Source organism: Rhea pennata, chromosome 5 (genome assembly GCF_028389875.1).
Source record: "Rhea pennata isolate bPtePen1 chromosome 5, bPtePen1.pri, whole genome shotgun sequence".
NCBI lineage: Eukaryota > Metazoa > Chordata > Aves > Rheiformes > Rheidae > Rhea > Rhea pennata.
In genome coordinates this window covers 12,819,656-12,847,278 of record NC_084667.1, presented here as the reverse complement: position 1 = coordinate 12,847,278, position 27,623 = coordinate 12,819,656, and the positions used below count along the sequence as shown (strand labels likewise).

Sequence of the window (27,623 nt, the reverse complement as noted above, 5' to 3'; positions counted from 1 at the left end):
ATGAGAAACCTTTTTTCTTTTTCTTTTTTTTTTTTTTTTTCCCTTTTCTTTCTGAATACAGGCACACTCACCATCATCGAGACACCTGCAACAGCACAGCTGCTTAGTGTTTAAGCTTTCAAAAGTAACTCTTGTAACAGAAATGCACCCAAAGGCACCTCTTCCTTCCTCACGTCTCTGCAAGGGTTTACACCAGACTGCAGTGGTTGTCTCCAATTACCCAGACAACAATTTTATTAAACACATTAAGAGTACATTAAAAACTCCATGATGTTTCATAATCTTTAAAGTTGAACTGTAGTTGCCAAAAAGAAGAGCCTATCCGGCAAAGCACTAGCTTCTTATTTCTATTGCCTTATATTTGTTTCCACCAGCTACATTAGCAACATTTTGCCATTCATTTTGGTTCTCCCACAGACTTGTATAAATTAATCAGTCTCCTGTAATTAAGCCAGCATAAAGTGATGGCACTTCTTCCTAACCACATATGGTTAACCACATGAGGTATGGGGGGCGGGGGAGGGGGTGTCAGCAACCATAAACAAATTAGCTGAGAAGACTGCTTATTGCTTGAGGGAAACAGTTAAAATATGGTAACTGTTGAAATTACATGATCTTAAGTAAGTCTTGATTTAGCAGCTGGAGCAGAAAAATCCTTTTGTTACTGGGTTTCTCAGAAGAGATACCCTTGATGGAGGTGATTTAACAGGGGGCACTGAAGATACTCTGCTTGGGGAATGCATACAGAGAGCCCTACTCTGCCCCTGCTCCACAGCATCATTCCACTTTGTTTTTATGATATTCTACAGCTAGAACCCAATCCTGTTTATAGGGCAGCTGGAGGGTATGGGGAGCAAAAGGAGGTACAAAACCCAAGATCAGCCAACACCTTACTTACCAGTTCTTAAAGACTGGCTACAATCAGTGACAGCTATTTAATTAGTGCCTTCCCAAACTGGGCTGAAGAATTTGGGGCAAATCAGGTGCTGTTCATATTATTTGGGAGGTGCAGATGAGTCCTTAATCTCTGCAAGCTACTTAAGGCATTGCCTCACTCTAGCTTGCTTTAAACCATTAATGTTTCCTGGAGTGGTCTAGCTGACAGTTTCTGGAATTTTATCAGAGTGATACACTTTCTTGTGAAACCTACTTCACCAGGGGCTCTATTCTGAAAAGCATATGCAGTTGTCACTTTAGGGACCATCATGTGACCATCCTGTTTTGTAGTTAATGCAAGGATCCTGACTCAGATTTGCATCCTTGCACTAAATCCTGGCAGCAGTCATGGGATACTGCAGAGTTGTAAAAATTAAATCTTTTCTTACAGCCCACAGAAGTATACACACATCAGGACACAAGCTAGGACTAGCATCCACTTCAGTGAAAGGCCAACACTGGCTTTTACGTAGTATTTACTCATTAAAATTATTCAGTAATGTGTGCCCTTCATATATGTTTTGAAATGTTAACTTTAAGTTTGCTAAATTAAGATTTCAGCAGTGGTTAAAGTTACATTTTTTTTTCCAAATAAAGCATAAAAGTATCAGAAATACAGATATTGCCTTCTTCAAAAAAAAAAAAAAAAAAATCACAGCACACTGTGTGACTGAAATTTCTAACAATCTTTGCATAAAATCTGAAAACCCTAAAAAATGTGCTCTGAAGTGTCCTGTAGGAAAAGTTACTGTCCTGTAAGTTTTTGCTTAAAGACAACAGAACCCATTTTCAAAGTTTTGCCTATATTCCCTGCCTGAGGGCCTCTCTGATAAAGACCACTTCTGAAGTTAAACATAATTGTTAAATATATATGTAACTGTTCTTTGCAGCTCAAAATGATGCCAGAAGCAAGTAAAACCCTCCCAAAAACTATTCGGGAGATCAAGGAGACAACTTCTTTCTTCACAGCAAGAAAACCTGCTCTCAGCTATGACAGCCACCACTACTAGCATTAAAGAGGAAGCTTACATAGCCATGGCTTAACAAAGGCCTTAACTTCATTGAACACTGCAGGAAGAAGAGCAGGCTGCTTTCAAGGAAAAAAAAATGTGTCAGTAGCAAAGATTAAGAGCAATATTGGAGAACTGTGAACATGTAAGCAGTCAGATCACCTGGCTATCACAAGGAAAACTGAGTTGTGACAAGCTTGCTCCAAAGCAGAGAAGCTCACACTGTTATGGTTAGAGTTAACTTTTAATATGTGCACACAGGCACACAAAAGGTTTTGTTACAAAGGCTCCAAAATAACGAAGTGACTTAGTATTTGCACCTTGCAAAGAGTAAGGATTTACCTTGGGGCAGTTTTCACTCCTTCCCAGTCTCTCTATTTCCTTTTGCCCTAACACATTCTCCAGCCTTTTAACAGCGCAATCTTGAACCAAAGAGCTCCTAATGGCTCTCTAAAGAGGTCTCTGCCTTGTAAGCAAAGGTTACCTTTCCATCTGCCAGGAGAAACTGCCCCAAGGCAATGCCAACTATTAAATAGTGTAGGACAGAATTGCCAAATACTTCTCAAGCAGAGCTGTCAAGTCCCTTTTTATACCTCCAAATCATTCGTATTTATGTCCAAACCGACTTTCCCAACAGTTTCATTCTTCAGGTTTCCAAGGGATGCTCAAACACTATGAAGAGAAGCAGTACAAACACCTGTAGAAAAATAACATGTACTGCCTGCATCTCATTTAAAATTGCCACTTCTTTTTATAGGAGCTGTCAAAACCCCATGCAGTAAATGAGAAGCCAACTCTGAAGCACTGCACCTAGTAAAAATTTAATATAATAAAACAAATCAAAACCTGCAACATTATTTTAACCATTCACAATTAAAGTGGAAAAATTATAAGGCAGCCATTCATGGAATGATTTTGTGTACAAATGGTTTGGAAAAAGAAGATATTAAAATTACAGTTCCATACATGGAGTTAAGTAAACAGCAATGACCATATAACATGTAATGTTTTCCCTGGAAAGCCAAGGCTGCTGACATGTAATGAAAAGAAAATAAAAAACTTTAAATTAACAGTTAAAAATTTTTTAAGGAGTTTGAGGTGAACAGGAATCTGAAATTCATCATAACCTTTTCCAACCTACCACAACCACTCCACCTGCCCCCAGAAGAATACACTTCTTCCCAGGTCCCATGCAGCAAAGCAGCACAGAATAAGGGAGCAGCAGCAACACTGATTCCACAGCGCCTCCCTGTTACTCTGAACAAAGCTGATACCGCAGACACATCAGCTGCTGCCAAAAGCTCTCTGAAGACAAACACCAGGCTCTGAACTCTGAATAAACTTCTTGTGTCTCTAACATCACTCTTTTACACAATCCACATAGGAACAGTTCTTTGAAATTCAGAAGTCAGCAGTGGGTTTCTGTGTTTACCACCTGGCCATCTGACATTACAAGGAACAATTATCAAAAATTCCTACGCTGGTGTGGCAGTTCTGCCTTCCTCACACAAGTTAATGTCAGTTCAGCTCCTGTACCTGTCATCAGGTGCTGAAAAAGAAATATTTCCCTTTTTTATTAAAAAAAAACAATAAGGAAATTAGAATAGTAAGTAAAGTAGCTGAACACACTGGAATCAAGAGAAACACAGCCTTAGCCCAATTCCTACTGCCAATTAAGAAATCAGGAAATGAAAATCCAGCTGAGGCAATTACAGATTTCCTACTACAGGGATTTAGAGGAGAGAGGGAAAAAAAAAAAAGCCTGGCACTTAGTTAATGTGCTACCTGCTAGACCTACTGCCACCTACCTCACAGTAAAAAAGACAGGCAGAAATGGCTATTACAGAGAGAAAGAATTTTTTTGCACCAAGGTCCCCTGAGGAGTAGAAAACGACACCAGATGGCCCTGACTACATGCAGTGCTTGGATTTACTGTGACAGATGGGGAATAGATAAAAAGGGAATATGATAAAATGAAATATTTTAACTCCTTAAAACTCCATCCTTGAAGAAAATCCTCCATGCGGAACTAATAATTTGGAAAGGTTTAGTCATTGGAAATTTTTTATTCCCTTATCACGTTATCAAGATCTTCCTTAATCAGTGTCATTGTAGCTAAATAATAGAAAATATTGTTGCTGCTTCTAAATGGACAGGGGGAAAAAAAATCCACAGAAGCCTATCACTTAACTGGGTGCCAGAATGAAAGCTACAGGTTACTGGACTTTTTCTGTGCCAACTTTAAGCCATCACTGTTTTCATTTAAAACCCTTTGCCTGCTGTTGTAACTTGGCCTCTCAAGCTCATAAATAATTAAATCAAGTATTAGCACTTCTGGTAGTTGTCCCAGAAACTGGAAATATGATCTGAGGGATAGGAGGAACGGAAGATGGCAAAACCTCTCAGCAAAGGAACCTGTTGTGATTAACATGCCAGAGGTTAAGTCAGCAGCAAATAGGTTGGCCTTCGCATCTTCAAACAACACACACACACCCCTAGAAAAAGGTACCATTCAGATACACAGGAGCCACACTTACTAAATGGAACCTTATCTACATGCCTCCCTAAGTATTACAATTGTTAAACATAAAATGAGCATGAAGCCCTGATGCTAGCTTAACTAGAGGAGTGTTGGGGGGGAGTGGTGCACGTGCAAAGGATGGATGATGGTTTAAAAAAGAAAGAAAAAGGAACTGAACAATCTTTCCTTACTGGCATTTTCATCATCTAGCTGAGGCTCCAGATCAAGTGTGCTCTACTTATAGACTACTGGACTAGTAGTTATGAGAGAAGCCTAAGGTTCCTCTAGAAAAACAAAAATTAAAGCAGATTCTCTACAGGCTGGTGCAAGTCAGCATCATCCATCATGATCAAATGGTGCTCGGCAACACTCAGGTATCTTCATCTTTGCCTTGGTTTTCAAGGAAAAAAACCCCTCACCTTGCAATGTAAATTGTTTCAGGTGTAGTGGGAGAAAAAGGAAAATGACTTGACTTGTATAGTTGAGCAGATAACCTACTTTTCTTTAAAAACTAACTGCTCCACAAGATGTAAGCATCTGCTGCTGCACTGAGATGCTTCTGCAGCGGACCTTGCAATTCCTATGAGCAATACAGTGAGATTATGAAGGGAGAACATCATTAGGGGGAATCAGGAAGAACACTGGGAGCTCTGCAATCCGTATCACTCAGCTTTTCAACAGGGAGCTTAAGAGTTGTATGTGTACGCTGTAAAAGCAAATATAATGTGCAGGAGAGGACCTTATCTGTGTTGCTATTTATGCAGCGGCTTTTCAGACCAGGATTAGTGTTTGAAGGCTAGTGTCAAAAATGCTTGTTTAGATCTCAAACACTAATTCTAATCAAAAATAGCATCTTGTGGGAGGATACCATTTCGTGGTAAAATGCACAAGTGAACAAGCAATCCTAAGGATTACCACCAAGTTCAATCTTGGGGTACATCTGTGTTGTTACAAAGCAAACAGAGTACTCACTACTCCAGAAGCCAGGCCAAGACCTATTGTTGAACTAGCAGACAAACAGAACAGTGACAGAAATGTAAAGTTAAGAGGCACAATGGCCTATGTAATATAAGCAATAAATGGTATTAAAAAAAAGACACATTCAAGTGGAAACAATAAGCGCTTCAGGAAACAAGCTATTCAAGCTTTGAAGCTCCATTTCAAACAACAAAAATTAAGAACAGAAGAATATTTGGCAACATTAAGAAGTGCAAAGTATAGCTTAAAATGGGCAAAGAATTAAAAAGCTTTGTTTCCCCCCCCACAAAGCAAGGATGTGTTGAGTCTGCGCACATCAAGCATTTGGCTTTTTAAATGCACTACAATTACTAGAGCATAATATATTTTGAATGAGAGAAAAAAATGCCTGACAAGCAAAGGCTGTGCCTTGGAAAGGAAAAGATGTTTTATCACCCATCTACAGTGAGAGGCATCAGCAGCTGGCAGTAAGTCCTCAAGTAGATTCATCAAAACTAATGATCACCAGTTAGAGGTGAATGCAGGATTCCCAAAGGAAAATTGAAATGCCTATCAGGTCCCCTGGAAACCCAAGAGAATTTGTCCTGTTTAGAACTGCTTTAGATGCACTTTGTACTTTATCTGCAGTATAATTATTTAACCAAAGATCTTGTTTTGTTGGCCTTGATACTTTTTATTTAATGAAAAAACCCACATACCCCACGGATTTCTGTGGTTCAAACTTTCAAAGATGAGCTAGTAAAGTTCTCTGATCCCTCAACAGCTGTTTCCATCAGATTTCTACTCCTCAGAGCACAGAACAGCTTGATTTCAAAAGACATTGTGGATTTCTTTCTCAAGCGTAGCAGCAGTATAATCACAGTATCAAATATCTAATTCCTGCTAACGTTTTTGGTGCCTACACTCTATCGACTTAGTTTGTGGAAGATAATCTTCCAAGACATTCTGCTTTTTTTTTTTTTAAGTTATTAACAATTGTATAAACAATCAAAATAATATTCTCCTCACTTCTATCCTTTGTCTTAAATAATGGAATACACTGCAAAACACATTTGCACTTCCTTAACCAGCTGAATTCTTATTTCCTATATTAACCATATAAATTGTTCAGAGAATTTTATCCTAACAACGATGCTTCTGTCACAACAGCAGCATCGTTCAGGGTGTAGGTCACTTCTACAATACTGTTTGTGACAAACATAACAAAATTCAATCACATTGTCAGGACAACATAAAACCAATGGGGGAGAGCCCCCTACTTCACTAGTAATAAGATTTTAACCTCCTAAAAGGCAGCCATCCTTTGTTTTTGTTCTCAGCTGTGAAAGCTGAATTGCAGGATACTTTGGTGAATGCAATTTCATGATGAGTCACTAAGTTCTTCCCCACTCACCTTTCTTAAACTCCGAATTCCATCTTCCCTGAGAATAGGGCCAGAAGTAACAATTAAAATAGAACAGTAACAAATTCTTCAAAAAAGAAAGTTACACAGAATTAATGTCCGGCTGCCAAAGCACATTTTGCTACACTAAAAACTTTCCCAGTATTCCTCATTTTGCAATCAAGCTTCCCTCTGAACTCCATAAAAGTAGATGGGATGGATGATGGTAAGACAGACAATAATAAAGGGAGCAGTCAACAGTTACTGCTCAGGTCAGATCGAGGAGAACGGTGAACTTTGAGCATTTAGTGATGGTGTCCAATGGACAAAACTAGAGGAATAAGGCATCCTAAGACTAGGGCTGCCACCTCCAGACGGCTGAGTCCTTTTCCTCCAGTTGATTCAGGTTTGTGGCTGTGAGCAATTCCTCCCACTTCTGGGAGGACATGAACTGTTGCAACATAAAGAAAAGTCCCAGCAGAAAAAAGCATAGCAACTCCGGTGGCATTGACTTCCGAAAGGGCTTCTTTACTGCTCTGAGAAATGAAAAAAAAAAAAAAAAAAAGAGTAAAAATGAGGCTATGCAGAGCTTCTTCAACCAATAATAAAAGTTCTGTAAAAACCCCCACACAGTAGAATTTCCATTAACTCTCATTCTCTCACAGTAACAATTTAAAATGTTGTTTAATGTCTTGCACCTTGCAAGCAGCAATTGACATTATAAAGTTGATTTGGGGGAGGTGGGTAAATGAACTAATTATGGAAAGGTGTCTTTATTTTACACTTCTAGGAACCCTTATATTAGAGTTTATGTAGAAATGTTCGTTTTGACTATCTCATAGCAACAGATAAACCAAGATGTGTTTTTAAAAACAAAAAGGTTAGATTTCAAAACCACAAAATTTAGAAAGGACTCTCAGGACTGATGGGTTTTCACTTTTTAAATAGAAGTTAAAATAAGCTATTAGCCTTTAAAGATGTAGTCCCCTGGAGGTCAATGCAAATTTTTCTAAATTTAAGCCCCAAATATCATACTTTGTATTTCATTTGGATATATAGGCAAACATTCCATAAGTTCCCAGATTTCCATGCAAACTTATTTTTGAAAAGATAGGCATTTTCCAAATCAAAAATTTGAGCACCTCTTCACTTTCATACTAGGATTAAGATCATACTACTCAAGACTACAGTGTAATGAAATGCAAAACTGTTCATATATCAGTTACAAAAACCTTCTTAAATCTCCTACCCAAGTGTGATTTTACTTCCTTGGTATACTCTTCACTTATATTTCCAGAGACATATCCTCTACCCTAGAACTATATAACCACTATGGCAGCCTTTATGTGTTACCAATTCTGTTCTTTCTGAAGCACAAAACGCAAGAAGAACTCAGCCAGCCTATATCAAGCAAATGCTCAAACACCATTCTGATTTCTATTTAGAAACCCGACTCTTTCTGCCATCTCCTATGCTACAGTATTAGGCGTAAAATCCTTTCGATCAAGTAATTATTCTAAATTATTTACTTTATTTGTCTCTTCCTGCATTAAGTTTCATGACAAACTTTCAATTCCTTACACACAGCTTCATAGTGTGGTCACCAGCAAAACCTATAGCAGTTATAACTACAGAAGTGTCACAGAAAACGCAACAAAAGGCAGAAACATTTAATTTGGAGAGATAACACATGTCCAGTCGCTCATTTCACAGGCCACTGATTGTGCAAGGTCAAGCCAAAACTACAATGGAAACGGAATATGGGAGGGAAAAAGGCTGCTCTAACCTCTAGCATAGAGGATTCAACCTCTGACACAGGGTGAAAGAGCCTCTGAAGATAAGACAATCAAATCTGAGATGGTGGAGAAAGCTGGCAAAGATGATTTTTCATCTCCATGTTAAACAGTGTATGCAGCAACAGTGAAAGTGACTCAAGTATCTGGTCATATTTATACCGTATGTACCACATGACATTTGATGTGATCTGTAACACACTTGTCCTACATATACCACATTATATCTGATGTAAAGTTCTCAGGGGAAGAAGTAAAAAGGAGAAGAGAGAAATCAGTCTTCTAAAGTTATACATAACCCTACAGAAGGGCTATATTATTGGTTCTGACGGAAGGCAAGGGCCATTTTTCATGTTTCATACATACATATTGCTACCATTTTTTAAATCTACTTTTTTTTTTAAGGAAAAAAAACCAGCTCCTTTCTGCTATATTTTTAAAACAGTTTCAAATAGTGTTTAGTAAATCTCGTAAGATATTTGTTTCCCCAAATCCCACTGCTAAGCTACATTTTGAGCATAACTAAATCACAGACCTACCTTGCTTAGCCCCAAGTATGTCACCATGGACATAACAGGTGCTGCCAATGCAAAGACCAGCAAGTGTTTTCTGATTCGATTACGTTCCAGCCCAGCATGCATCAGGAAGGAAACGAGGCCAAAGGCAGCTGGTGCCTGTGGAAAAAAAAATATTCACTAACAAAACAAACCCTTCTAAAATTCCCAGCACTAAATTGGAAGAGATTAAAGTAAAGCACCAATAAGCTGCAATGCTGCATTTAATGTAAATCAACAGAAATCTGCAGAATGCCCTGCCTTAAAACTACATAAAAGAAACCCTGTTCCGGTTGTCAGAGTACAGGTATCTGTATAGTCGCTATAAACATTCAATTGTTCATTCCGGCTTGAATTGTTCCTATAGTTCCTAAGTGTTCATTAACTAATTTATCTTTTTCTTTTTTCATGCTGACATTATGCATCATTAGACAGCTAATCACTTCATCCAAGGCAGAAAAATTCCACAATTAACATGGGGGGAAAAATATTCTAACATGAAAAAGGACAGTTGTCAATCTCCAAGTGAACAAAAAACTTAGAATCTCTTATGATTAATTTTTTTCCTCTTTCAGATCTATTTGTGTTTCTCCTGGGAATAACCAAACACTTCCTTCTTATCCCTATGCTAGCATCCAACTCCTTATCCACAAGGCATTGCTGTCTTCTAGTCATGGAACTTACTATATTTTTGCTTGCACTGAGACAGTAGCAGTCTAGCCCTGACATTTTTTTTTTTTGAGATAAAATGTAAATCAAAATATATTAGAACTGTTTTCACACACAGAATGTTTTATTCCTAGAGGAAGGAAAGCATGAGTGTGTGGAAAAAAAAAAGATGAAGACAAAATTAACGAGGATCAAAATGTGAAAAGTATCTAAAAAGCAACAGGATACGAAAAAATGAATTTCTTGATAATTCTTCACAGAAAAAAAATTATTGCTTTTAAAAATTGTACAATTTCAGAAGGCAGCTAGAGGAATATTAAGAATAATAAAAGCCAGTTTCTTCACTTGACAATAGCCATAAGTTAATCTTCATAGCGAAATGTGCGGTTGACATTGCAGTCTTCGAAGAAGGTTGCATTAAGCATTCTTTATTGTATGAGCAGTTAAAAAATAGGAAATCCAGATCTAGTAAGTCCTAACATTCTGGACATGCAATTACATTAGCAAGATTTTAGATGAATGTATGACTACTTTAATAGGTGCGTGTGCTGCCGTAAGTCAAATATATAGCCACTCACAAAGTATTTAGGAACTATAGCTAACACACATACATGCACAAACATTTTAAGGAAAAAAATCCAACACTTTTCAACTTCAAGAGTCAGTGTTTGCTTGTTATCATCAGAAAAACATTTAAAAGCTTTTCTGCTGAAGTGGCATATAATTGATATGAAGCTACTACTGATTTTTTTTTTAGTAATCTGATATAATGAGGATTCAAAAGATTAACCCTTTAAACAATAGAACGCATCTTCCCCATTCTCTTGGGAATATCACACAGAGGCAAGAACTGTCATCACCAGCATAAAGCTGCTTCTTCTGCTTGAATAAATACATCAGGGTAAGCTCCCATGGTTTGCCCTGCAGAACTCCACACAAACTTCTTCAAATATAGCTCCTGGAACAGTGAGAATCAATCGGTCTTTTATTTGATTAGTTTCACAAAAAGCCAACATGAAACTGCCACATTTCTTATTAAACTGTTCTTCCAAGGTATGCTGTAAGAAGATCTTCTCATTCTCATCTCATTCAGACTTCGCATCTTCCACTTGATATCCAGTCACACATCCTACCAGTGACCTTTGGTCCTTCAAATGGTACTACTGTTCATTTCAATGACATAACACACTTCCATATTACATCACTAAGGAAACTTAATTCTTAAGAATTTCTATGTGCTTTAAGAGGCCTTTAAAGAACAGACTTTTGGATCATGACTTACCTTGTGCAACATAATCGCAACAAACACTATTAATTGGACACTTGTCTGCGAAGTAGAAGCTGCTGCACCCAATGCAACGCCATCAGCTGAAAAAGGAGTGCAAGTTCACTGATTATTTATCCACATAACTTTCAGGTTTTTTTTTCAATGGCTGACAGTACCAAGCATGCTGATTTGAAAAGTCTTGTTACTCAAAAAGCCATTAATACTGTGAGCCCAATACACTGCTCACTCCCCTTTGCTTCTGAAGCCACAATAACCTCAGAATTTCAGATAACCCTCAGCAGAAGCCATCTCATTTTCCATAAGAATGGAAAGGCAGAACTGAGAATCTATTCAGTATTGACACATCTTGACAAGAGAATTATTAGTAATTTTGGTCTTCTTTATAGAAGTCGCTTCCTACCTAAATTCAAAAAAGCTGTTTCAGATTCTCAACATCAGAGTTAAAATTATAACCTTTTTAGAATAAACACCTAAAACAATATTCTTGTATCATTTAACAAAAAAGTATCTACTTCATATCTATGAAATAGAAAATGGGTTCTATTAGTCCTTTACATATAAACACTGTATTATTGAAACAATGTCTTTTGACCAAAACCTTACATCCTATACAATAACTTCCAGCAGGGGAGATTAAAAGCATCATGCTTGTATTATAAATACATAATGAAGAATTGCAAAATGAATTTGTGTTGAATGCAATACATGGAAGAACTGACACAGTTGCAAAGCTTCAGTCAGATGTTTGCACTGCACCCCACAAATCTCCTTTGGAGTAGGATGTTCCTTAAAAAAGGAAAAACTCCACCTCAACTGAGCAAATCATGAGCCAAAGGGGTTTCACACTACTATCAAACACGCATTTTCACATCTTGAAATGCAGTAGCTAAAGGAACCAGCAAAAGAACAGGAGAGGGAGATAGCAAGCATCACACATCAACTTTTCAGAGAGGAAAAATACAGGAGGGAAAACATTGCACCCAAATAAGACTTCCATGGAAAATTCTGAGCACTGGAATATGTTTTCCTAATAAGGCTCGAGGGTGAATCTTTTTTTCCTCCCTCCTTTCTCTTTTGCTTTGTTATAGAACAAAAGCCAACAACTTTCAAAACCACCTCTGCATAACTCTTAATTTATCAGTTAAACGATAAAGTCACTCTCTATGCTCCCAAAGCTGTTCAAACCTACAGCTATACTATTAAAGAAGTAATTCAAGGTTAGTAGAGATGTGCAATGTAGTATATTTTAACATTAAACACTCCTCAAGGCTCTTTTCATGTGTTAATGATAACACAATTTAAAATGCATGTGCTTCTATAGGCTAAAGACAAGTCACATAGCAACAGAAGTCCTTCCCAAGTTTTAGCAATAGTTCCCACGTTACCTGCAGCATGAACCACTAATCCCAACGTTGTGGTGATTTTGGAATTGCCCGATCTTGCAGCTTCTGGATCTGAAATGATCATTAGGAAATTAAGGATTAAAGAGCAAATACAAATTTTGTTCCAGTATAATTTGTGTAAGACGTCAAACTGTATGTGTTCTCTAGGTGTGATAAGCAGCTTACTCAGTTATGTAAGAATTCCAAAATAACTCATCTTTTGCATTTCTGCATTAGGTTTACTATAAAATCGCTCAGCACTTAACAATACCAACTCACCTTACGTTCCTTCAGCAAAAAGCCGCAGTATCATTCTTTGCAATTTACTTGGTCATTGACATAGGCAGCTACAGTTCTTAACTTCCTAAAAGCAAATTTTGAAGTTCTGTGCTACCAAGGGGAGCATCACCAGAACACAGAGCTGTTTCCAAGGGCCAGGATTATCTTGCCCACACAACCTGACATTGGTCTCTTCCTTCACAAGACAATCTTGGGCAGCCTCTGTTACACTGGTTCTCTGGCAATTCATAGTAAGCTACAAACTTTACTTGTTGCCTTGAGGACAGTTCAGAGATTTCCCTCCAACATTATACACCACAGAAAAAAGAAATGCAGCCAGTGCTCCTTTAGATCCAGTATCTTGTCCACAACTGGTTGATAACTCTTCTGACCACATTTGCAAATTAACTCATTACACAATACAACAGGATATCATCCACTGCTATGCAATCAACAGCGAAATAGCTGCAGAGAATCACCACAATGAGACAGATAAGACTTGCACAAGAACAGAAACATCCAATTCTTCAACTGATTAACTCCAAACAGTTTACCATCTATTATTTAATTATACTAGTGTTTAGAAAGCTGACTGTAAGCACACTGACAAAGCTTCTTTAATCAAACAAATCTTCACTGCTGCCAGAAAGTCCTGTTCCTTTCCCCTTGTCCTCCTCCAGTTGCAGCTAGTAGCTCTTTCAGCTACTGGCTTCCCTGCTCAGGCACCCACATAATCACACAGTTCATCAGATCCGGAAAGCGACCTAGCTAAACACTGATGTTTTCTTTTCAGTCAGAGAGGTCCTCTCAACCAGAGGAAGCCTATTTAAGTAACTGCAAAGGCTCCTGTTGGATGATTGTGACTGTGTAACCATGTCGAACAGGAGATCATTCACAAGGAATGTTTTTTCAAGTTCTTCTCCTGCATTTCCTTTAAGTTAGATTGCCCAGAACTAGACAAACTCAAAAAGACAGTCTCATCCAACTTCATATCTCCTTTCTAGTCTACATAATTTTTCTAATTTAGAGAAAGTTAAATCTAACCACTTGAAGATAATAAAACTACCAGACATTGGTTCACACAAGGAAACAACATTTCTTAAATCTACCTAATAAAAATTAGAAAAACGTCAGTGCATTTCCTGTGTCAGAATTACAGACCAGACAAAGTTGTACTTAATATCCTATTTTATAGTGTGTACCTCTAACAGTTCAACCAAAAGTCAATTTTCTGCTATTTGCTCTGATCAGAGACATTGGAAATGGTCGAGAATCTGTGTACAGATTCTCATAAAAGTTGGTCATCTGAGAGCCCTGCACCCTGCCTGCCAAGGTTTTCTTTGAAAAAGCTAGGAAAATGAATTAGCCAAGGCCATGGCTCTACCTACTCTTCTCCAGCAGCATGAGCATGAACAGCCCTTGCACTGGCCTCTCACCCTTCCCACCACACTGACCCCATACAAGCATTTGCACAGCTGCACAGTGAACTGCCAAGGATCTAACACACACTTATCTCCCCTCTTCTTCCATTTTACTTCTCCATCTACATCAGTTCCACAGTTTTGGGGGGCCAAATTCCATCAGAGAAGACTGCATGAGAGACTACAAGTAGTCAGAGGCAATAACTACCTCTTTTGGTGACAGTGCCTCTTAAATGCATGTCAAACTAGTCTGAAAGTGAAGCTACAAGCAAAGGCAGGAAACAAAAGGCAACTGGGGCATTTCAAGAAACATGCAATGGAGTTGAGTAACCTGTGCACTCTACATGAAGCAGTGAGTCTGTAGCCCAGTGTGGGGCCTAGCTGTGCAGTTACAGCAAAAGATCAGAGTTTACGCTTAGCTATTGATTCAATTTTTGTATCTTTCTTAAGACAACTTTTTGTTCTTTGCTAATTTTACCTCAATGTTGTAACAATAAAGTAGGAAAAAAAATAAAAGAAGATAAGGAGCTTTTAACCTGAAGTTTTTTTTGGAAAGCCAAAGAAATCCCCTATGGGTGATGCTGTAAAACAGACAACAACAAGCATCAAGTCACCCTCCATCCCCACACTGTGTATGCTCTAATATTTCATATTAGCAAAGCAAACTCTCAAATTCTGCTGGATTCCAGGACAGATATTCCAGCACAAGCATTTCATGTGGACCCTGCTTCATGCTTGTGCAGCACCTACTGAAACTCAGCTCCTCTCTTAACAGAAACTCTCAACGTGACTGGTCAAATTAAATCCCAGTAGCATTCAGAAAAATTGCACCTTGTTAATAAAGACAAAGTAAATAATCAGCACGTATAATTAAAGTGAATCTTTACTTACCATCTGTAGAGTGCACATGAGAGCTGCCTATCTGGTCCACCAGCAGCATGAAGACAAAGCCAAGGACAAGGGAAACACCAATGTAGGCATGCAACCTGGAATGGTCATGGCCATACTCATGCACAACCGGGATTTCTGCCTTCTCAGACTCCATCACATGCTGCACCTCACTCGCTGGGTGATGTTTCCCTGTGGCAAGCAAACACACAAATTAGGAAGTAGGGGCCTATATACAGCATGCTTGCTTTTCTTTGTCCTTTGCCAGAAGTGTCCCTCATTCACTCCTGGTCAACATGCAGAAGTCATCATGTACAGTCTTTCTTAGCTCAGTTTCTTAGGGCAGCATGCATTTGCTTGGTTGACCTCCTTTTGTCCTCCCTTCCCACACATCTTCAGCAAACAAAATTTCTTTTCAAGTATTTCATAGGTTAGTAATACTGACAAATGTCTCTACCTAAATGACTTTCAGAAAGTAGAGATGTAATGTAATTTTACTAACTTTTACAGGTTATCAGTTGCCCTAGTGTGATCTTTATACCTTTAGTCATGAACCATCAGAAGGAAAATGCTCACTGTGTAAAATTTCCAATTTCAATGCTCATTCATGAGTGTTTATGAGTTTAAAGAGGAAGAGGAATGGTGTATTTAACATTCCTGGTCGTCTTCCACCTAATGGCTCCGAAGCAGCATCTTCAAAATCCTCCAGACTTGCTCATGATCATGGGAAACTACTGCTTCTGCAATCCAGTCTGACACACAGGGCAAACAACGTCTACAAGAACACAGCTTTTTCAGTACTGGTCAAAGACTGGGCAGAGCTGCCTTAGTATATTCGTGTGAAAGATTTGAAAAAAAATAGCAAAGTTGGGGTAGTTTCCAGCTGATACAAGAATCTTATCTAAGCTTTTATTCTGCCAGCAAGATAGAGAAACACACTTTGAGAAGGACTTGTGTGAGGCACTAGCACAGATCAGGCATAAGGAGCTTTGAATTAAGTCTGTAACCACCACTTAGCACACAGTGCACATTCTGCATCATAGTTTCACACACTGTGCTCACCTGAATCTTATGCTCTTCCTATTCTGTTAGAGCCCTGACAGAGACAAGAACTTAGGCTAGACAGTCCTTTGGCTGATTCAGAGGAGATATTTTTATGCTCCTCAGCATACTATACAAATATAACTGCTATAATAAGAAGTAACAGTTGTACTTCCGTGGCAGCTAAGGCCCTTTATACAGGATAAGTATTATTTAAGTGTTATCAACGGGAAAACACACACAGTCCATTTATTTCTTTATGTGATACTCCAAGCTAAATCAGATGTATACTGAGATGCATACTGCACTGAGGCCCTGAATTATGACCTGGCTGAGGGGACAGAGTGCCTCCTCACCAAGTTTGCTGATGATATCACGCTGGGAGGAGCGGCTGACACACCTGAGGGCTGTGCTGACCTTCAGAGACATCTGGACAGGCTGGAGAGTTGGGCGGAGAGGAACCTCCTGAGGTTCAACAAGGGCAAGTGCCGAGTCCTGCACTCTAGGGAAAAATAACCCTAGGCATCAGGACAAGCTGGGGGCTAACCTGCTGGAGAGCAGCTCTGCAGAGAAGCCAATGGTATCCTCGGCTGCATTAGGAAGAGTGTTGCCAGCAGGTCGAGGGAGGTGATCCTGCTCCTCTACTCAGCCCTGGGGAGGCCTCATCTCGAGTACTGTGTCCAGTTCTGGGCTCCCCAGTACAAGACAGACATGGAGCTACTGCAGAGAATCCAGCACAGGGCTGTGAGGATGCTCAGAGGGCTGGAGCACCTGCCCTGTGAGGAACAGCTGCGAGAGCTGGGCCTCTTCAGCCTGGGGAAGAGAAGACTGAGGGGGGATCTGATCAGTGTGTACAAGTACCTGAAGGGAGGGTGTCAAGGGGACAGGGACAAACTCTTTTCAGTTGTCCCATGTGACAGGACAAGAGGCAACGGGCAGGAAGTTCCACCTGAAAGTGAGGGGGAATTTCTTCCCCGTGAGAGTGACAGAGCACTGGACCAGGTTGCCCAGAGAGGTTGTGGAGTCTCCTTCTCTGGAGATCTTCAAGGCCTGCCTGGATGCAACCCTGTCTACCATGCTGTAGGTGACCCTGCTGAGCGGGGAGATTGGACTAGATGATCCCCAGAGGTCCCTTCCAACCTTACTGATTCTATGAACTACCATTCAGTGCAAGTTGCCTCCATTCCAGAACAGGGACGACGCTTACAATATATGTTCGGTAGGTTCTATACATAAATCTCTTTAAAGCCCTAAGAAAAAAAGGTTCTGTTTTTTTTTTTTTTTTTTTTTTTTTTTTTTTTTTTCTGCTAGACCAAATCACAGTCTTTAATTATAATTATTTTGGTAAAGTCTCCTGTCTTTCCTCTACACTTAGAGAATATGGTAGGTCACAGAAGCAACCCTTTTGCATCTCCATGGAAACTCTTAAAAAAATGGTTTAAAATAAGAAATCAAAAATGGGGATGGCATTTTGCAAAGCTCCAATGCCCTGCAGAATACTGACATCTCAGTCCATTATAAGAAAGCAGCTGCCACATTAGTTTCTACCTCCCTCACAAAATACCATTTAGCAGCGTAATATGATCTGTAAACACAGAAGACTGTTGTTCAAATGCTCAAAAACTACTTTCTCTGTTCTTAAAATCTGACTGGACTAAATATGAACAGCCCCTTGAGATCAGTGATCTCCACAAAAGTCATCTGGACATCCCTAGCAAGACACAGATGCCTCAACATTTCTCTTACTTGAACAGATCTTTCAACAAGTCACTCGTGGAAGGAGAGAGAGACCACACTATGCATATGCGTTCAGTCATGCCTCATGCAGAATTTGTTTGTTTGTTTTAAGAGAAAGCCACTCAGTTTACTGGCATTTTTCATCTCATCCAACACTTTCCTCTCTGCTACCTTTAATCAGACCACATAATCTTAGCACTTCTTACGTATTAATCATTTGTTCCTATCTATCCCTTTTATACTCTTAAGTTTGAAGCAGTATCCTTGCTTGATCATATCTACCAACTGAACTGATCGTTTTTTAAAATCTTTTTTAGAAAACACTTCTTCAAAAGGACTTGAAACAATAACTCACACAAATCCTTGCTTCATTTATCTTTGTATTTCTTACTATTTTACAAACAGCAATACTTCAATTACAGTACTATATGGAACAGCATTGATTACCATTGAAAATTCTTGAGGCAATCTTTTTGTTAGTAAATACCTAGTTCATCCATTAAAGCAAAGTAGTGAAGTCACCAAGGAAGTCTACTTTGGTTTATGGTCAAAAAATAATCATTGCCTCAAAGGTCATCTTCTAATCACTTAGACGAAAATCAAGGACTCTCCTGCCACAGTGCTCTTGCTTTTCCAAAAACTGAAGGTGCAGAACTTCCAATAAATTTTTTTCTGCTCTGCTTTGGTAAATAAGACTTTTGGAAAGCAAGCAGTGATTGTGTTTTAATGTTTTACCTATATCTTAAAATAAATCAAAACCTTGTTAACGCAGACTTTACAAAGACAAGATGAAGTCATTCCAAAGTATGCAGTACTGTAGCAACATCCCCTTATAATCGGTCATTTTAGCAAACTACCATAGGATAGCAAAGGTAAGATATAGAAGTAATAGTAAATGACATTTTTTTAAATCAGTGACAAACCTGTTTTTATTACAAGCAACCAACCTCAGAACAAAATCATGCTTAGAACTGGAAAAAAAACAGGACCTCTGTGTGTGTGTGTACAAAAGAATAATTGTATTCAAGCTTAAACCTCAATGTCTCCTTAGAGAACTTTCTAGATTTAATTTACATGAATGTGTGAAGTTGCAAACATACCAAAAGCTGTGAAGTTCGGAGCCCTAAGCTTAACTTTGGAGATTTAACTACAAAAATTACTTAAATGTCTTTCTTGCAGAAAGAAAGTATTCAATAACTGAATTTCATCTCTCTGCAATGCAAGAAGTCTAGTTCTCTCTTGTCTTCAGAGGAAGACAACAACTCAGGATTTGATTTGCAAATGCAATGTACTACAGGAAATTAAACTTCAGGTAGGACATCAGGTAAGGCATCAGAAAGCAATTACCTGAAAGAGATCGTTTCAATATTACTTAAACCTTTGTTTATAGACAGACCAGCTTTAGTCAAGAGACTTATGAAATGAGTCTGAAGCTGCTCTCAGGACAAATGAGGTTTTCCTAGGTATTTATATCTGACTTTACTACTGCACTAATGGGAAATACCTTTTTTCTCCAAATATAAATGCTATATAAATTATCGTTTAATAGTTCTTAATCTGGATGTAGACACAACACATGAACAATATACCACATTTAGTAAGAAAATACAGTTTTCAGTAATTGTATTTACTGCTAGCCATATCATTAGAAGAAAATTTAGTCTACTTAGAATTAAAATGGAATAAAGAGCAAACCCACAACTACAGCTCATTAGAGAGATCCTACATTACAGTGCACAAATTACAATACAGTATAAAAGCATAATCATAGATTCTTTCACTTCTTAATCATGGATGACTTAATATATTATCTTCTGTTTACTTTAAATGAAACTAGAACAATATAAAATTAGTAGAAAGTACAGCAGGCTAAAAGACTGCTACCATTGGAGACAGGAGATTGGAAAGACAGGAGACTTTACCAAAAGGCTACTACTAAAAAGAAACTGTATTTCTTTCTGGAAATAAAAAAAAAAATTATATAAAAAGATGTAGAAAGAAAAAAAAACAGCCAAATAACTTAGAGGATTATGACTTTTTAATTAAAGATTAGAAAAACGGTACATCAGACACATTTGCAAGTTCTCTACAGCCTCAACTTTATAGGTCTTTCCCCTGAGACTAAGTTGTTGCAGTTTACTTGCAGATAAATTTCTGAATAAATTTTCAGCATGCTGAAAAATCTTACACATGTAATGGTAACGTAACAGCACAAACACTCCAAGCTCAAGCAAAAATTAAAGTGCACTCCAGCAAAGAGAGGTAATGAGCCCTAGGCTATTAAAAGTAAGGGTGTAATCTCAAACTGAGGTTTTTTCAAGATTTCTAGGTATAAGATGTGTTTCATGCTGATGCCCCTACAGAACATCTTATCATCTCCATTAGCTTTAAGCTATTTGGTAGAGGTGAAGTTACCTGAAAGACTGGAGCAGCAGACTAGAACTGGATAGATGAAACTGGCACCTCACACATACTGCTGGCATCTACTTAAGATGGAAGCTGCCACTCAAAACAGGAACGCCTCCTACTTGGTGAATTAGCCCTACGTAACCACAGTTTTCAGCCAAGTGTATTAACGGAACTTAATTATAACGTCAGTCCATTTTAAACTGAGATTCAACGGCTGCCTAATGTCACCGGACTACTAGTTGCTGCAGTTTCACCTTTCCGACTTAACATCAGTCATACGTTCCTACCCCTTTTTTTGTATCAACACTCATCAGTCTTGTCATTGAGCTATTTCAATATATTAACTAGTAGAAAAACTAAAGCCGAGAAGTAAGAACTTGGACTGCTACGGAACCGCTTGAATAGCTGAGAACTGGTGTTTCAAGTGATTCAGGAAGACATCAAACATTTCTGCCTTGGGCCAGCAAGGTCCATCAGAAAAGCCAACAGATTGCAGTCGGCAGCAAGGGCATCAGTCATTCAGTGTTCATTCTCTAGGGCTCTAAGAAACTAACCATGCTTCAACAAGTGCTTCAGTTTCAAAGGAAGGCTCTCTTACAAGTACACATAGATCTACAGAACACTTCCATGATTACTCAGTTGTTGCTTTGATCAGAAGTGACCTAAACCACAGAAAGCAACAGCAAATAATCCACAAGATCATTCTCTCCCAAAGGCATCTTTATGCCTCTTGTTTGAGGTTCCAGTGAGTTAACCTTTAACTCTCCTCAGAATATGGAGCACTACACCACAGGGCATAAAAGGCCATGAAAAGAACAGTACACAGGACCTGCAAATGACTGGATCACTGAGGAAGAGCAAGATGATCGACAGCCTGACCACATTTCTTTGTCATATCACCATTAACACACAGTATTGTGCTTACAAAAATTTTGTGATTTTATGTTGGCTTTCCATCATGCTGCTGTGATCCTCCACTTCCCCATCTCATGCTAAATGACCCAGAAACATGGTCTAGCATATCATCACACCACAATCTAAGTTATCTTGAACAAGAGCATCTATGGATATGGTTTTGGTTCTTACCCTCCAAAATGTCTTCATAAAGTGCATGTACTCCTTCTGGCACAATGACAGCCAAGGCAGTTCCACACAGCAGCCCAGCGCCCAAAACAGTCACCAACTTTAACCTCTCCTGCAAGCAAGCATAAAATAAGCATAATATTTAGGAATGAAAAATCCTCCTCTACTCTCCCTCATTACTAGACCTTAAATAAAAGGGGGGGGCAATATCTCTGCATAGTTTTTATTCAGGAGCTCCATTTTCATAGTCCTTTAATTCTAATGATTAAATTTCTAATGTGAACATGTCCACAGTATCTGATGCAATCAAAGTTGAAAATGAAAATGACTTGTTGATTGTTATCATCAGATAAGAAACGATACATGGCATATGTGAAAACAACAAGGATTATAATACTTGCGATTACTGAGTTTTGGGTAGCACTCCAACTGCAATGCCTACAGAAATGAAGAAAGATTGAGAGCATCTGAATTTTGTAGCATGTTTTTAATTCTATATTTGGTTTTCCTTCCAGGTTTGTGATCAAATATATCCTTCCTACTAGAAATTATACATAAACATGCCAGTTTCCTAAAACTTCTGCTAGGCATGACAGAGCACAAGAGAAATCGCCTGCTCCCCCAAAATTCCAGTCTATATATCCAAGGAATATACAAGAAAGATAAATCAAAGGAAATACAGAAAGATAAGAGAACCAATAATAAAAATGCACCTATAATACATTGGTTGAGCACAAGCTTAAACTGCTAAGTCAGCTATACTTATTTAATATAGGGAAAGGCTAAGAAAGAAGCTGTAGGACTACAGGAACAAAGAAAAGATTCCATAAGAAAAAATGCAAGACGAATGCTGCCTTCACCTAAAGACTTGGAGAGCCTTGAGAAATGATGTTAAACTATTAAGACTGTTACTGTCACATGACAGATGAAGTACCTCTCAGTTTCCATTGAATGTAGAACCTGTGTGCAGAAGCTTGCCCTCCAATCACATGGAATTTTATTTAATAGTGTAGAATGGAAGAACAGATTTTATTTCAAAATATAAAATTGCAAATCAAATAAACTTCAGAGCAACTTTACTTGAAAGTTCTGATAATGTATTCAATGTTTTCCATGTATTCAAAAACAACCAAATGCTTAAGTTGTCCACTGAATATGCAGAACTACAATACGCACTATAATAATTTCAAAGTGTCAGAAAGCTACAAGATACGACAGACAGACTTAATCCCAAAGATAGGTTCCAAACCAGAATTATACAAATCATTTAAAGGGCTTCTTTAAATGAGAGTTTGAATGAGAGAATGTATTGGCAGCATTATCATTTTGACTAATGTAGTTTATTTATGCAGTTAATGCATAACTTTATGGCAGTCTTCTTAATTTAAAGAGAGGCATGAATGCAGTATAGTGCTTATTGTCTTTACTAACACTTTTAAGCCTCCCAGAAGCATTTTTAAAGGAGTTAAAGACTATGCAAAAGTATCACATTTTAGGGCAATACAAGAAGATATTTTACTCTCTAAGTAGTTACAGATCATGGCACTCCCTTTTCCCCCCTGCAAAAATAGATTTTGTAAACGATAATCAGTTTTAGCAAATTGTTGCAAATTTGTAATTAAACAACTTCATATAAATCTAATATTTTTATAGTATAATAAAGAAAAATAGACTAATTCATATTCCTGGAAAATCAGGTTTCTGCCACAAGCTTAAACAAGCAACAACAAAAGCAGGTAAAGATTTTCTAAGCAATTGCTACTAATAATTAGGATTATTTTCTAGAAAGATTCTAATTTTGGACAAAAAGCCTACAGAGACATCACTACTCCCTCAACTGTAGTACCTCTTGACTGAATTCTATTTTTCCTACGTAAGGACAATCTACTATTAACTTTTGTTTGCTTATGACTACAATATTGATAGGCTAAAGCCAAAGCCATGCGCTGAAAATTCTATTACATAAACATCTAATGGCACCTAAAGTACAATGACTTGCTTTCTATGGCAAGTTTCTCTCCCTTCCAGAGACCCAACCCTGCAATAGCCCTTATCACACCACACCTCCTAACTACTGAAGTTCAGACTTTGATATCAACTGTGCATCACCTCCTTTGGGGCAGAAACATCATCTTGAATGCACAATGAGATGTCTGTGTGCTACCCAAACGCCAGCTTTAACTACCGAGGACCTGGAGACCAGAGTCTGAGTAACAGGAAAGCACTCGTAGCATATCCTTATCCTGACCCCCCTTCTCCTCCAATGCACTGTAATGATGCAAGTTGAATAAATCTCACCTAAATAGGTAAGAATTGCATAGAAGAAATACATGCTCTGGAGGGACTTGTAACTAGCTTTCTAAATGTATGCCAAACATGACATAAGGGAACGGTTAGAACTTGACTGGGGAAAATTCAAGTAGTAATATGCAGGAAATGAAAACATTTGTAAATTGTCTACCAACAGGCTCTGCATAGTCACATGTAGGACAACTACACTTCATAAATTGTTATACAGTGGGAATCTACATAAAGAGCTGATCTTCCACATCAACATTTTTTAAAGCAGTTTTGCCAAAATATGACATTTCAAAGGAACAATAAGATGGTATTTATGCTGCAGCACTATAATTCTATACTATATACATATATTATACACACGCAGACTGCCAAAAGCGTCACAAGTAGTACTGTTTTATTATGACTGAAAATATTGCTTGCTTTAATTTGGACATCTGTGATTTTTTTAAAAAGCACAAAAATAACACACACTAACAAATTACTATTTCAAGAAAAGTCAGTATGCTTAGAGATAATGAATACAGCAATCTAATAATTGCACTCTACCCAGATGGGCAAAAGTCATCTAGTTTGGTCCAAGAAATCGAATCTTTTCAAAATAAATCATTTAGTTCCCAAACACTTATGTGTCTCAAAAAGGAAAAAGAAAAAAGCAGAGTAAATAGTGTTAAAAACATCACAGGAAAGCAACTTAAATTTCTATTCCAAAAGAAAACCCAGACTCTCAAATTAGCAAGATGTTCAGTGGTGCCAGGAATTATGTCAGTTCCTTGCTTTAAATCTGCACAGCTTTAAACTCTGAAATCCATCAGGAGAAACTTTCACCTACTTTCAGCAGCAAATAGTCCCACTTCAGTCAACACTGTGTGTGTGTTTATTAGGCACTCAAAGGATCCAAACTACTATCTTTTTTTAATTAATTTTCAACTTTTCAGTTACAACTTAAGAGGCAGCCTCAAGAACTGGCATGGTCTGATTTCTGGCCCAAAACAGTACTAAATGCTAGCCCCTGAAAGAGTACTGCAAATTAGGACCAAGATGACTGGATTCATATCTGCGTACATAAAGTGAAGCTCTGCCCAGTCTGTACCTTCTTAGAATAGATACTTGGTTGTACTGGAGTTTCATACTTTCAAGAATATTCAAATCTAATTGAAAGGACAGAAAGTAAGACCAAAATCAGAACAAAAACAACAGGTTTCACTGCAAAAAGGTCTTCTGAAGAAATGCCTTAACATTAGTAAATAATTTTATTGTTCTCCAGCATTTGGGGTGCATCACATGAATCATTCATTTTTATTTCCTACTTGGACCCTTAAAAGCAATGCCTTTACAAGGCTTTTTTTTTCCCCCTCATTGAGGCTATAAGATGTTTTGCCAACAAGAGAATATGTAGACCAAACTATCATTTCAGTTTAAAATGATCCACATTGCAAATGCTTAGTCAATTATTTTAAACAAAATAATTCTAACTGCTAATTAGGTATTTCCAGAATTAGATAATATTTGCACAACAACCATATGTGGAGAGATTCAGCCCCTCTTTTAAATCAGCACAGCATATGGGTCCTTAGAAAATCTAATTTAAGTGCAAAACTGAATCAAGAAATTCTGAGAGTTTAAGATACTCCAATAAAGTTACTTTACAAACTCTATACACATTTACAAACATTGCAGAAGTAAGAGCAGGTTAATAAAATTTGATTACTGTTTATGCAGAGCACTATATTTTTGCTTCCACAAGATTTTTTATAATGGATTTGTATTCCTGAAGCAGTCCGGAGCTCCTAGTTACGCATGCATCCCCTGACCCAACTGTACAGATTTATATAAACCACATAAACACTTCAACACCACCTCCAAACAACTTACAACCAAATATAAAGGTGAATTTTAAAAAACTTTTCCTCATGATTATTTTTGAAAAAAAAAACACAACCACTTTGAGATAATATTAATTAATATGCTAGGTAGCGGTCTCAGCAAATTTGCAAAAAAAAGACCTTTTGAGGCATCAGGGCAAAAGCAAGTTTTAAAGAGAGAGAAAACAAACATAGCCTTGAACATATTTAAGGAAAGACCTATCAAAGCATCAGATGAAGCACTGGTAATACAGAACTGAACTAATTTTTACATAAAGATCTCACGATGTAATCTCATGTTTTGATTCATTCAGTTGAACTGTACTGTAACAAAAGGGAATTGCATTTCTTTCTGTGCTGTTCATAATGTACTGCTCCCAAAGCCTCCAGTACACCTGTTACGAGACTAAAGGACAGATTCAAGGTATGACGTGATGGGGATACAGGTCACATTTGTTTTCCATCACCTCCCCTTCCAAGAACAGTGTTGTATCCAGCACAAATGAGAAACGAGGCTCTTACTACTTTATAAGAACTAAACTTTCACAACACTACTACACATCTACTGCAACAATCAGTATTTCAAAAAAATAAAATAAAAGCACACAGGCCTCAGAGGACATCATGAGACTTCCAGAGACTGTGACAATTATAATGCCATCTCTTAGAAAAGCCCAAATATATTTGCTTCTCAATTCCCACACTGCTTGGGCCCACATTTGATTCATAAGTTTCCCTTTCTTTTAACAGTATCTTTTTTATCATAGATGTTTTTCAAAAAGACCACTTTCATTTGTCCAGAATATTAACACGACTTGAAGTTTTCTTGCAATCATCAAAGAGCTAATTGTTATCTTGTGGGTAGTATAAAGTGTGAGCAAAATAGTTAACCAAAACCATTTTTCTAAGAAGATTTTAAGAATTGGTTTAGAACCCCAGACTCAAAGAGTCTATGGACACATAATAAAAGTTATCTTCTAACTTCAGAAGCTTCTGACACAAACTTCCTACATAAATAACAGCCACCCTCTTGTTCTTCAACCACAGGCTGAGGCTTTGTTATACCTTCAGCTGAGAGACCTGGACAGATTTTGATATACTTTAGTGATTTTAGATACTTTTTTTTTTTTTTTTTTGAGCAAACATTATTTCAGGTAGTGATTTTCAGTGAAGGTTATCATCCACTTATGTTTTCCTTAGAAAGCTTTTTAAATTACAAGAGCGCCTACAACAGCATAGTCACAGCTGAAAGGGGACAGCACTGATATGCCTTGGTAGATTTTGCATCTACTTCCTGCTTTTCTTCCTTAGCAACCAACGAGCAGTTTGGTGAAGCTGTCTTACCTCTGAAAAATTAACTGCCAGAGGGATAATCCCTGCCACATAACAGGCAACCAGCATAGCCAGAGATAGCAGGCAGATGGAGCGGAAATCATCCATTTCGCTGCTTTCTGTCCAGTCCTTTAAAGTGAAATTCAACAGCAACTTTTCCACCTCGCCCCGCACGCCTTAACCCGTGCAGACACCGAGGTCCCAGGAGAGGCCTTCAGCCATGTCTGTCCTGCCCGGCAGCTCCGGCCGGCTCAGCCCCCAGCGGCGGCCCGCTCTGGGTCGGGTGTGCAGAAGCCGCGGCTCTGCCCGGCGCGGCCGGGGGAAGGCGGCGGTGGCCCAGCCCAGGGCGGGCTCAGCCCTCACCTGAGGCGGCTGGACCCTGCCCGCGGTACGGGGGGGAGAAGCGCTGGGCACCGCGGCCGCTCCGCACAGCGGGCCGGGACCGCGGGGAGGGCAGAGGCGAGGAGCCGCGCCACGCTGGGACGGGACGGGACGGGACGGGAGGCCGCGCCGGTCCGCGGGCTCCCTGCGGCCGCCAGCCCCCGCCGCTACCTCGGAGGCCAAATGCCACCTCCGCGGCACAGCACTTCCCCTTCCGGGGCGCGCCCACACGTCATCCCGCGCGCTTCCCGACCTCAAGATGGTGGGCGAGGCCGCGGACCCGGCGGCCCGCGCGAGCCGAGGCGGGAAGGCGGGCAGCTCTCCCCCACCAAAGATGGCGCCCCGCTCCCGCGGAGCCCCGCCCCGCCCAGCCCAGC

At 38.8% G+C, this 27,623-nt stretch overlaps 1 protein-coding gene across 3 annotated transcripts in view; it reads right to left on the bottom strand.

The window, feature by feature from the left end:
• The window catches only part of SLC39A9 (solute carrier family 39 member 9), a 28,478-nt gene extending 1,005 nt beyond the window's left edge, over positions 1–27,473 (bottom strand). Inside the window, exons 1-7 of one of the 3 annotated variants that reach the window (XR_009958586.1) lie at positions 26,878–27,473; positions 21,374–21,482; positions 15,104–15,292; positions 12,516–12,584; positions 11,125–11,210; positions 9,159–9,293; positions 2,540–7,362 (exon numbers count right to left, since the gene is read on the bottom strand). Coding sequence is in view for 2 of the 3 variants with exons in the window: in XM_062577431.1 (XP_062433415.1) it covers positions 7,132–7,362; positions 9,159–9,293; positions 11,125–11,210; positions 12,516–12,584; positions 15,104–15,292; positions 21,374–21,482; positions 26,878–26,973 (915 nt within the window). In the remaining variant the exon portion in view is untranslated. Of the gene's footprint in view, positions 1–2,034; positions 7,363–9,158; positions 9,294–11,124; positions 11,211–12,515; positions 12,585–15,103; positions 15,293–21,373; positions 21,483–26,877 lie in introns of those variants that run through there. The other 2 variants (XM_062577431.1, XM_062577432.1) reach the window with 2 other exon arrangements.
• Positions 27,474–27,623: the final 150 nt, after the last annotated feature.